Source organism: Platalea leucorodia (assembly GCF_965183815.1).
Source record: "Platalea leucorodia genome assembly, chromosome: 16".
NCBI lineage: Eukaryota > Metazoa > Chordata > Aves > Pelecaniformes > Threskiornithidae > Platalea > Platalea leucorodia.
In genome coordinates, this window is record NC_138838.1 from 11,603,137 (window position 1) to 11,614,007 (window position 10,871).

The 10,871-nt window shown below is 56.8% G+C and overlaps 1 protein-coding gene across 2 annotated transcripts in view; it reads right to left on the bottom strand.

The window, feature by feature from the left end:
* The window catches only part of MNT (MAX network transcriptional repressor), a 46,395-nt gene extending 43,353 nt beyond the window's left edge, over positions 1-3,042 (bottom strand). For both annotated transcript variants that reach the window (XM_082328468.1, XM_082328467.1), the window contains exon 1: positions 2,867-3,042. In XM_082328468.1, the coding sequence (XP_082184594.1) occupies positions 2,867-2,939 (73 nt within the window). In that variant the 5' untranslated portion in view covers positions 2,940-3,042. The remainder of the gene's footprint in view (positions 1-2,866) is intronic.
* Between the last annotated feature and the right edge of the window lie 7,829 nt (positions 3,043-10,871).

Sequence of the window (10,871 nt, forward strand, 5' to 3'; positions counted from 1 at the left end):
GAGAGGGCAGGCGCTGGGCTAGGTGTCGATCTCACAGCTTTGCAGACACCACTTTGCTCCCTGAAGGACGTGATCTCATTTCAGGTTAGCCCACGGAGCTCTCCCACCAGCCGTACCCTGCGCTACTCCCCAAAGCTTGAGATCACCCAAGCTGCACCCCAGTAACTACCAACCACCACGGAGAACGTGAAGATCCAACCGCTGTCGGCTTTCAGGGAATCCTTCCGCACCTCCTCTGTTCAGAAAGCTCTCCTTCCCGGTTACGAACCGCACACAGAGGCAGGTCTCCACCACCTCTGTCCAGCTGGGAAGCGGCCGCAGTGCTCTCCACGCAGGCAGCACGAGCGGCTATGCCTCACACACCGCGTCTTCACGTGCGAGCACCGCAGCGCTCCAGGAATCCCCACAAAGGGGACCAGCCGTACCTTATCCCTTTCCCCTCCCAAAGCCATTCTGCTCTCCTTTCTCCAAAACCTTTCTGTTTTTCCCTTGTATCAGTTTTCTTCCTCATAAAGACAGCATGGTGAACGCCTGGCTAAATGGAAGACTTTTTTCCTCCTCTACTCCCAGGTCTGAAAAACCGACAGCCTAAGCGTTTACAGTATTTCACCATCTGGTTGGTAGGAGAGCCTGAGACACCAGCTGGGCAGATCCACAAGGAACGACCGCAGACCACGCTCACCATCGCGTCGGCAGGGACTCCTGAGCCGGCTCCCGTCCCGCGCTCCTGCCGGAGGCCGAGCGCCCTGCAGCACCGCTGTCAGCTTTCGACTCGGCAGCCTTAAATCAGTTTTATTTCCGATTTTCTAATGCTGTTCCCAAACTGGATTGATTTTAAGGCCAGACTGGCCCCCAGAGTTAGGCAGTGGGTGTAATGCAGACCCTAAAGCTTCTCTGAACATGCATGTGAGGGGGGAGGAGACGAGGAAGGCGAGGGAAGGAAGCCAATCTAGAACGCTTTATTGTTGCCCAAACAGCCTTTCCCAGCTATTTCTCTGCTTGTGCTCTCCCCTGACATCTTCCTGTTACCCAAAGTTCAAGCGACGGGCTCCTCCCTCTCATGCCACACATCTTCCTGGTGCTCACGACTTCCCTGAAGTAGCCACGTTTGCGCTGACGCCGCTGCTCCGCCAGCCAGTTCAGCCCCGACGCCTCCGTTGCAGCAGCAATGGTAACTGCGTGCATCGCAGCAGAACACAAAGCGCCCGGTCGCAACCGCGGGAGCGCCGCGCCGGTGGCCGCGCAGCTCACCCAGGCAGCTCCTACCTGCAGTTGCGCTTTGGTACAAGAACAGCATCTCCATGCATCCTTGCGCGCTGCTCCTTCTAACTACAAAGCCCGCCCAATTTCTTTTTTTTTTTTTTTTTTTTTGGTGCATTGCCTTGCCCACGCCCCGCTTAGAAATAATTTCTGCCTTCCGAGGTTACCCAGCACGATGCAGCTAGGTCACTCCTGCCTGGCAGTCAGCACTGCTTCCCGTGTATCCCAGATCCTCACTTGTTGCATCAGTTTACAAAAGGTTCTCGTAACGCGGGGTAGCTGGAGAATAATTAAAATCTTTTCCAGCAGCAGAAGATATAATAAACAACCCTGCTTAATACCAGCTCTCCAACGTTTAACCTCTGCTGTACCCAGAGCCCATTCACCAGCTGCGAGCCCCAGAGCTGCGAATATTCACGGCCGCTGAGCTCGTCCGAGGCGCTGAAATTGTCACAGGCTTAAAACAGGGGCAGGGCGCTCGTCACCCCCCGCTCCCGCCTCGGTCACCCCCCGCTCCCGCCTCGGTCACCCCCCGCTCCCGCCTCGGCCGGGCGCCGGGGCCAGGCTGGGCACAGAGGACCACCACAGCCCGTAAAGCCACGGGTTTTGTTTCATATTCGGGAACCCCCTTGCCCCTGCACGTCTGGGAGCTGCCTTGCTCCCTAACATCCACTGTCTCCTGCGTGACTCATCACTGAAACAATGGCTTTGCAGCTGCAGCCCGGCAGTGACACACAAAGAGCTGCTCCCCCCGCTCCTGCCGCAGGTACGCGCTCCTGTCACTGAGCTCATGCTGCAGCGCGGCTCCACCGCCCCTCGCCGCAGGCGGGCGGGAAGGAGCAAAACCGCTCCGCGGCGACCGTTCCTCAAAAAGCTGCGTTCGCTGACGGCGCTGCCGCCGAGCCCCGGCGCTGCCGTACGAGAGGAGCCCCCCTGAGGGGCGGCCGCCCGCGGCGGGGGCGGCGGCGGCGGCAGCAGGAGGAGGAGGAGGAGGAGGAGGAAGGCGCACGGGAGGGGAGCGGCGCGGAGCGCGGCAGGGCGGCGGCCGCGGCCCGGGACACCGCCGCGGGGCTCCCCCGGCCCCGCTGCCCCCGCCGGGGGGGGGGGGGGGGCGGCCGGGCGGGAACGGGGCTCCCCGCGCGCGGGCGGGGCGTGGCCGCGCGCACGTGGTGGCGGGCGGCGCCTGTGGCGTCAGGCGGCGGCGGCCCCGCCCCCCGGCGCGGGGACACGCAGCGCGCGGCGGCGGCGCGCCCGCGGGAGGGGCGGGGGCGGCCGGCGCCCCCCGGCGCGGCCCGGGGAACCGGGGAACCGCGGCCCCCGGGGGCCGCCCCGCCCGCAGGGAGCCCCCGACGCGGCGGCGGCGCCGCGCCGCCCCCCCCGCCCCCCTCCCCGCGCCCTGTCACTTCCCCGCGCGGCGGCAGCCGCCCCCGGCCGGGCCCCGCACCGGCACCGCCGCGCCCTCCTCCTCCTCCCCCCCCCGCCGCCGCCGCCATCCCCCCGAGGTGCCGGCGCGGCCGGCCCGGCGCCATCCCCGCCCCCGTTCCCGCGCCGCCTCGGCCGGCCGCGGGCTGTCAGGCGGCGGCCCCGGCGCGGCGCGGCCCCTTACCACGTGCGGTCTGCTGCTGCTGCGCCTGCCACTCCAGGAACCGCGCCGCCTCCAGCAGCGTCTCGATGCTCATGGCGCGGGCCCCGGCCGCCGCCGCCGCCGCCTCCCCGGTCGCGCGGGCCCGGCCGCAGGCGCCGCGCCGCCCCGCGGCTCGCCCCGACGGCAGCAGCGCTGGCGACAAGATGGCGGGCGGCAACAGAAACACAACAGGCGGGCGCTGGCGCGGCCCCGCTACTACGCGGCGGGCGGCGGCAAGACGCGGCGCGGAACCGGGGGCGCCGCCCGGACGGGACGGGGCGGGACGGGACGGGGCGGCCGGCCCGGCCCGCCGCTACGCGGGGGCGGCCCCGCGGCCCCGCCGGCCGCGCGGAGCGGCCGCGAAGACCGGCTCGCCCCGGGGCGGGGGCCCGGACGCGGGGCGGGGGGCGGCGGGGGCCGGGCCGGGCCGGCGGCGCCGCGCTCCGGCCGCCGGGTTTTCCGAGCCGCCCTCCCCCCGCAGTGCGCTCGCGGCCCATGACAATATGTCACCGCGGCGCGGGCCAATGGGCGCGGAGGACAACAAGGCATGGAGCACCTCCACATGGGCGCCCCGCGCCGCCGCCGCGCGCCTTAAAGGGGCCGCGCCGCCCCGCGCCGCGCCCCACCCCGCCCGCCGCCCCGCGGGTCGCCGGCCGCGGCCCCGCCGCCTCCCGCCGGGCCCGGGGAGCGGCCCCCCGCCCCGGCAGCCGCGGTTGACCGGAATTCGCTTTTCTAAGTAAGTTCCCGCAGGGCGCGCCGCTGCGGAGCGGGGCCGTGAGCCCGGCGCTGCCCGGCCCGGCCGAGGCTCCGCCGCCGCCCCACAGCGGGGAGCGGAGTCACGCAAAGCCGGGGCCCGGCGCGGCCCGGTGCGGCGGGTACCGGTGCCCGCGCCGGCGGGCACGTGCAGGCCCACGCGTGGCGCCTCCGTCCCGCCGCTGGGTTTGCCCAAATACCCCGAAGTCAAGAAGATAAAAATACATTTTTTTTTTTTTAATGCCCGTCCGTTACGGCCCAGGCTGGCCAGCCCGAAGGCCGTCTCCTGGCCGCGGAGCTTTCCCCAGCCCTGTGCCCCGCGCCCTCCTGGCAGAAGCTCTTCGGAGCCCTTGGCGGTCGCGGGCTCCGTGGGCGAGCGGGACGAGGGGCTCTGCTGCGGCCGTCTGCCCTGCGCCGCGTCTGCAGGGCGGCCGCCCGGCAAGGGAACACCGATCCCTTCTGTCGAGCACGAGCAAGAAGAGGGAGCCCTTTGGAAGGCGTCTACGGAAAGCCATCGCGTGTAGCGCCTGCTCTTTTGGAAATACCTCGCAGCGGAGCTGAGAGTGCTGCCTGCAGTTAATGTTAGCTGACGTTATCCTCTCTCAGGCCCTTTTTTCAGTAGCTTGCAAAACTAAATTAAACTTTAATTATCCACACTGAAATTTTCAGCGTTAAATATCTGTGTCCCGGTTTCGGCTGGGACAGAGTTAGTTTTCTCCCCAGTAGCTGCTCTAGTGCTGTGGTTTGGCGTTAGGATGAGAACCCTGTTGATCACCCCCTGACGTTCCAGTTGTCGCTGAGCAGTGCTCACACTGGTCACGGCCGCCTCAGCCTCCCCTGCTCTGCCCGGGCACACGGAGCTGGGAGGGGGCACAGCCAGGGGGGCTGACCCAGCCTGGCCCCGGGGCCATTCCGTACCTATGGCAGCGTGCCCAGTATGGAAACTGGGGGAAGAAGAAGGAAGGGGGGGACGTTCGGCGCGATGGCGTTTGTCTTCCCAAGTCACCATTACACGTGATGGAGCCCTGCTTTCCTGGGGATGGCTGAAGCCCTGCCTGCAGATGGGAGTGGTGAATGAATTCCGTGCTTTGCCTCTGTGTACAGCTTTTGCTTTACCTATTAAACTGTCTCTATCTCAACCCACAAGTTTTCTCACTTTCACTGTTCCGATTCTCTCCCCATCCCACTGGGGGGGAGCGAGCGAGCGGCCGGGCGGTGTTGAGTTGCTGACTGGGGTTAAACCACAACACTCTGACTTATTTTGGGGAGCTGGGACAGATAGTGGAGTTAAAGTAAAAAGAAACTGGTTAGAAAAAGTAATGCTTCTCATGGAAGGAATGGGATTGAAAAAAAACAGATTTTCATGTGAGAACTTCCATTCTATTTAAAAAAAATTAAGTCATTTACAGACCAAAAACTACACTGAGGAGTGGCCACTGGAGGTGGCAAAACCACGCTCTCGTGAGCTGGGCTGTCCTGGTTTGTGGAGCGTGGGACTGGCTTCTGAAGGTGCCTGCGCCAACCGGGAGGTTGCCTTGTCCTCGCCCGGCGTGCGGGGCCTCGCTTGCCGCACGCTCATCACAGCTTTCTCTGCAGATGGAAGTAGTCATTTCCTCCCGGGCTTTGCCATGAACTCCTCTCCGGGTTATCTGAATCCCTCCCAGCAGTGATGAGCGTGTCGTCATCGCTCACGAGTGGAAGATGTAGGGAACGACTGCGAAAGCCTGGCTGAAGCAGCTCACCCGGCACCATCAGCCGTTGTAGCTCATGGAGGGACGGGCTCCGTTTTACGAGGAACGTTCCAGCTGCTTTTCAGTCACCTGTCCTCTGTCTGCAAATCGCCTCCACCCGCTCCGCACAACTTCTGCGGCAAATGCAAGAGTTTTAACAACGTGAATGCCCTTCATCACCCAGCCCTGCTTCTTTAGAGCGGACGTCCAGGCTGTGTACTGAACTCAGCAGGAGGCCTGCATAAAAATAGTATGATTGCTAATATAAGTCATACAATGCATATGTCCTTAAGGAGCTCAGTAAAAGCTACTCCAGGGCAAACTTAATCTGACATTTCCTAAGTCCTTCCCTTTGTAACCTGGACACATTTAGATCTATTTTGCACGCGTTGTATATGTTCCTTCAAAAAATCAGATTTGTCTGCTCGTGGCAGAGGAGCCAAGGACCAGTTGGCACCTTGCACACCAAAGCTGAACACCAGCAGAGCTCCGGGCAGGACAGCCTGCAACTCCTGCTGCTTTTGCTGTGCACGTTGCAGGACTGTCAGGCTTCAGATGTGAGACCGGTCAATGGGGCGCTTCAAAAAGCAGGGCATTCAGACGAGAAGGTAGCAACAACAGAAAGGTGACTTAGGCTGTCTGAGAGGAGCGAGGGATGAAACCCCCAGCTGCATCAAACACTTGTTGCAGTCTAAGTTGATGGTGTGGGCTGCAGGTTTGTAGGCCAGGTCTATGTGTGTAAGTGCAGCAAACCACAGCCTTTCTCCCGCCACCTCTCGTGTCTTTCATACTGCGCGTAATCCTACAAGCCACACAGGTTTCCAGAGTGTTCTTCCAGGTGGCCTCAGTTTTAAGAAGGAATTGCTATTCTGCGATCAAACTTGCTTTACAAACAATACCTCTTAAGCACCGAATTGTGCCCTTGCCGGGAGCCACGGTACCCGCCGGCGCCTTCCCGGCACAGCTCCGGGACCCGCCGCTGGCCCCGCGCTCCTGCGAGCGCTACTCGCTCTCGGGTCTTAGCAGGCGAGAGAAAAACACAGGACAACAAAAATGAATCGTTAGAGGAGCTTACTGACAACACAACAGCCATTGGTCTAAAGGAGTACACTTGTCAGAACGCCGCTTTTAAAAGAAATATTTTCAGATACATTTGAGTAGTTTAGCCCTGTGCTGGGTTAACTGCTTTAGTAGGAGGCAAAACTTTCCTTCTGCCCATTTAGTAACGTCTCTTGCAAGACTTTAATCTCCAAGGAGAGTTGTTTGTTCTGAAACCTTGAGCTCCATCGGCTCTCGCCTGCTAAGCCGGCTCCTGCCTTTGGCAGCTCGAAGTATAAATCGGTGCCATTGAACATTCATATCGGAGTGATGTTTCCTGATTAAATTAATTTATTGCAGGTTTTTGGACCCAACTGATGCAGCAGCTTGGGAACACATCCAAACTGCATCAACCCTGTATTCATCTACCTCTGGAGCATTACACTCAGAAAGGTTTTCGCTGAATCATTTGACCCTGTTCTTAGGGATAGCAATAAACCGGAACACTTAAATTATTTGGATTGAGTTTGTGAACACGTAGGGAGAGTTTATCAAACTTTGCGTACGTGCTAAAAGCACGAAGCGGTCCAATGTCCACCCCGTTACACCCCACGCTTGTGACGAGCGGACGCCGGCTGTCTGTACCCCCAGCCGAAGACAGACGTCGGGGGCCGCGGACGCCAGGCAGCAGAGCGGCTGGGGCTGAGGTGGGAGCTGCCCTTCTCCTCGGGCCGCTCAGCCTCGCCGGCTCTGCTCTGGGTTTACGCTGCTCTTCCTCACCGGGGCTGCTCCCGGCTGCAGCCGTGGGCAGGAACCGCTTGCAGCCTTCCCCGGGCGAGGGGCTGCCGCCGCCTCTGCTGCGTCCCCAGGGGCCCGCGGGCAGCTGCCCGCGCCCAGCCCCTCGCTGCGGGGCAGCAGGGCTCCTCAGCTTCCACCTGTGGCTCTGAAACTTTCAGGCAAACCCTTTGACTAACGTTTTTTTTTGTCTTCTCCAAAGATGAGATTTAACTTACCAGATGAGAATTGAAAGCTTTTCTTTCCTTTACGCATACATACGTTCAGAGGTGGGTTTTTTACCCATTCGGAGGGAATGCTGAGACCTTTTAACTTCTTATCTGGTTATTATTTCCTGTTTAGCCAGTCCTTTAGATAATATTGGATGATACTCAGATGGTGCAGATATTAATCTCTACTATATTCTGGCTGTACTAAGTTTAAAATCAATGGAGTTGAGCATGAATGAAATTGCTCCCATAGACTATGAGCAGTGAATTTGGATAATATCTTAAACGTGAAGCTGGGTTGTGAAAAAAACGTTTAAGCATTTCAGATAGCACAACAAATGCCAAGCCTTACTGTACTCAGTAAAATGCATTTCTTTATTTTCAGGGTTATTATATATAAAGTTTGAATGGGTTTAGATTTATTTAGATATAATTATGATCGTGATATGCATATATTGATAGGTGCAGGGAAAACAAGCAGTGTTTATAGGTCCCATTATCTTTCCTTATATTGGCCCTCCCCCCGCCAAAAAAAAGACAAGATTTCAGAAATGAAAAATTGCCATTTTGAGGATGACACTATCTTACAGTGCCACCTATACACAAAATGCCACAAGGATCACCTAATAACCTAAACATCATAGGCTATACTAGGAATATGATGGGTGTTCAAAAAAAAAACCAACTTCAGCTGTGCAAATTTGGGAGAATAAATGCAATACTGTGAAGACTTGACCATCTCCTTCCTGTTATTCTGCTTATTTCCTTTCCGCCTATGCAGCAAACAGCTTCTCCTTACACAAAACCATCCTCAGAATTTTTGCATCACGTGGCCGTCAGTAAGTTGAGCTTTCTGGCAATATTCATCACTAAGACTTTCCCCCCCCGGTTCAGAAATTACTCACATTCATTTCCTGGCAGGAGGTGCCTGGAGCAGGAGGTGGTTTGAGGCTCGTGAGGAGCAGCTGCCGGGTGTTGACGCTCTTGGCATGAGGACGTTCTTGAAAACTTGTGCTACAGCCCTGGAGAAACCACGTCGTGGCTGGGGAGCAGCACGTCTGGCCGACGCTCTCGCCCCGGCCCTGGCTGCTCATCTGCCCGTTGGGGACAGTCCCACTGTGCAGCAGTGTCCGGGCTGCATGCACCACTTACCCGTTTTCCTAATTTTTTCTCATCGGGAAGGAGCTTTTAAGGAATGATCACGTCCTAGTTGTGCCTGTTGGTAGAAAAAATAACTCCTAAATGGGAGCTTTTTACTAGCAAGGTAAAAAGTTACATCCCAGCCAAAATTATTTGTATTTAATCTGAAATATAGTTGGTTTTAGAGCACCTTGGGTAACGTAAGCTCATTAAATGTCTCTTAGAAACCCAGCTAAATTACTTTCGAAAGTTAAGTAATTTTTACTATTCATACTATTTATAAACGTTCAAATAAAAATTGGATGAGCAACTCGGGTAATTGATTTTGTGCCACACTCTCACGCGCGCTGGCACCAGGTTGGATCGTTGGGGCAGTTCTAGACAAAGCGATGCGGCTTTTCCTAGATCATACAAACCGCTGCCGGCCAGGGCATCCCCCGCTGCAAGCCGCTGGCCGTGCGGGGACTGAGCTCCGCGTCCTGCGCCCCAGATCGTACACTCTCATCACCCGCCTCCCCGGCTCGGGCACCACGACCCGGCTTCCAGCGCATCTGAATTCTGCTCCTCCCTTCCTCCCAATAAACAACTTTTCACTTCGGGCCTCTGAGTAATCCTGCCGGGGTCGGTGCGAGTACTTGACTGCTTAAAGTTTTGTCACCTGCTTAAATATTTTCTTGCTCAGGGCCTAAATTATGACTGAATGTAAATGATTAGATGACTGTTTATTCTTTTTCAGGCTTCATACTGAATAAGAAATTACACCAACTGTACTCGCAGGAAAGCGGGAGTTTATCTCAATATTTTCATTTTGAAATTCAAGTATTGAATGCAGAAAAACCCACAAGGGTGAAAACAATTAGTGCTCTTTCCTGACTGAACCATTCTGACTTTCTCTGTAATCCTTTTATTTATGGTGTTAATGATGAATAAATTCTTATAGTAAATATTTAATCACGAAGAGTGGTTAAGCAGGGCTTGTGGGATGAATGGGTCTCGCACAGAACTGCCGATACGGCCGAAAAGTTGCCCATTCCTCCCCGCAGCAGCACCCGGCATCCACCCTCGGGCAGCGCCGGGAAGCGCCGACACCGGATTCCCGAGGTCTCGGACGCTCTCCAGATCCCTCCTGGTTTTACCCAGTGATCTCCATACTCGCCCAGTAACTTGAACGTGACACAAGGACAGCCTGTATTATGCTAAGGTGTATCTTCCGAAAAATACCTAGTTGTCACCTGGAGATACCACGAGCAGAAGTCAGCGCTTCCACGTGCCCCAGGGGCTGTTTACACCCCCCGGTAAAGAGCAGGGCTTCGTTTTTCCTTTGAAGAAGCCTGAATTCAGCGTCCAGCCGCGCGGCCTCCTGACGGCTTTCCCTGCTAGCCAAAGGAACTGATCAGTACCTTGTGTTTCCTCCCAGAAAACTACTTGTATTTTGTAATGCAGTTGTCTTTCGATGTTTTGGGTAAGCCAGACCGGGTTGTTTTAAGTTTCTGACTGTAAGGGATATGAATATTAAACCCCCAGAAGCCTTAAAAGTAGCTTTTCTTCACTCTCCATTTTTCAGTCACCCTCGTGGACACCAAAGCTCTGTACAATATATTAATATCGATCACATCAATACAATACACATCAGTAAAATCTCCCTTCTTGCCCAAGCAGCCTTAGATACCCAGGCAGCCACCTGCAGGGCCTGCAGCAGCGCGGCGGTGCCGGCCCCGTCGGCGTGCATTTCTTCCCGGCTGCGTCCTCCCCAACGCCGTCCGTAATATTTCTGCAATATATGGCATACATTGCTACGGAAGCGCCTAAGGGAGACTGGCTCAGAGAAACTGAACCGAAAAGTCACTCTGGCATTCAGAAATACTTCTTGGGCTCCCCATGTTCACACTCAGCGCTGGCTTTTTGGGGCACGCTGCTAAATCCCGCGGTCTGTGCTTGGGCAATGTGAGCGTTTGGTCAGTCCGGATTTGAACTCCCGATGAGGTCCGTGCTAAAGCGCAAGGCAGTTAATATTAGCTTTGCGGATTTCTAAGCAGGTAAAAACCTGGCCTGTTGTGTAGAACAGAATAAGGAAATGCCGTGTAGCAGCAATCAGCTGCAGAAAGTGCTCCTGGAATTGTTGATAAATGGTGGGGGGAAAGGTCCATCCAAAGTCCATGGGCTACACGCTGAGGTCTCCTGGCCTTGGGGAGCAATTGCTGACTCAGAAATGAACACTGAATGTGTCTTCCCAATCTGCTGCAAACTATTGTCAGTGGTAAAATACCTACTCGGAACGACAGAATTTCATCTACGAAATACACAGAGAAATCCAAGTGTTCT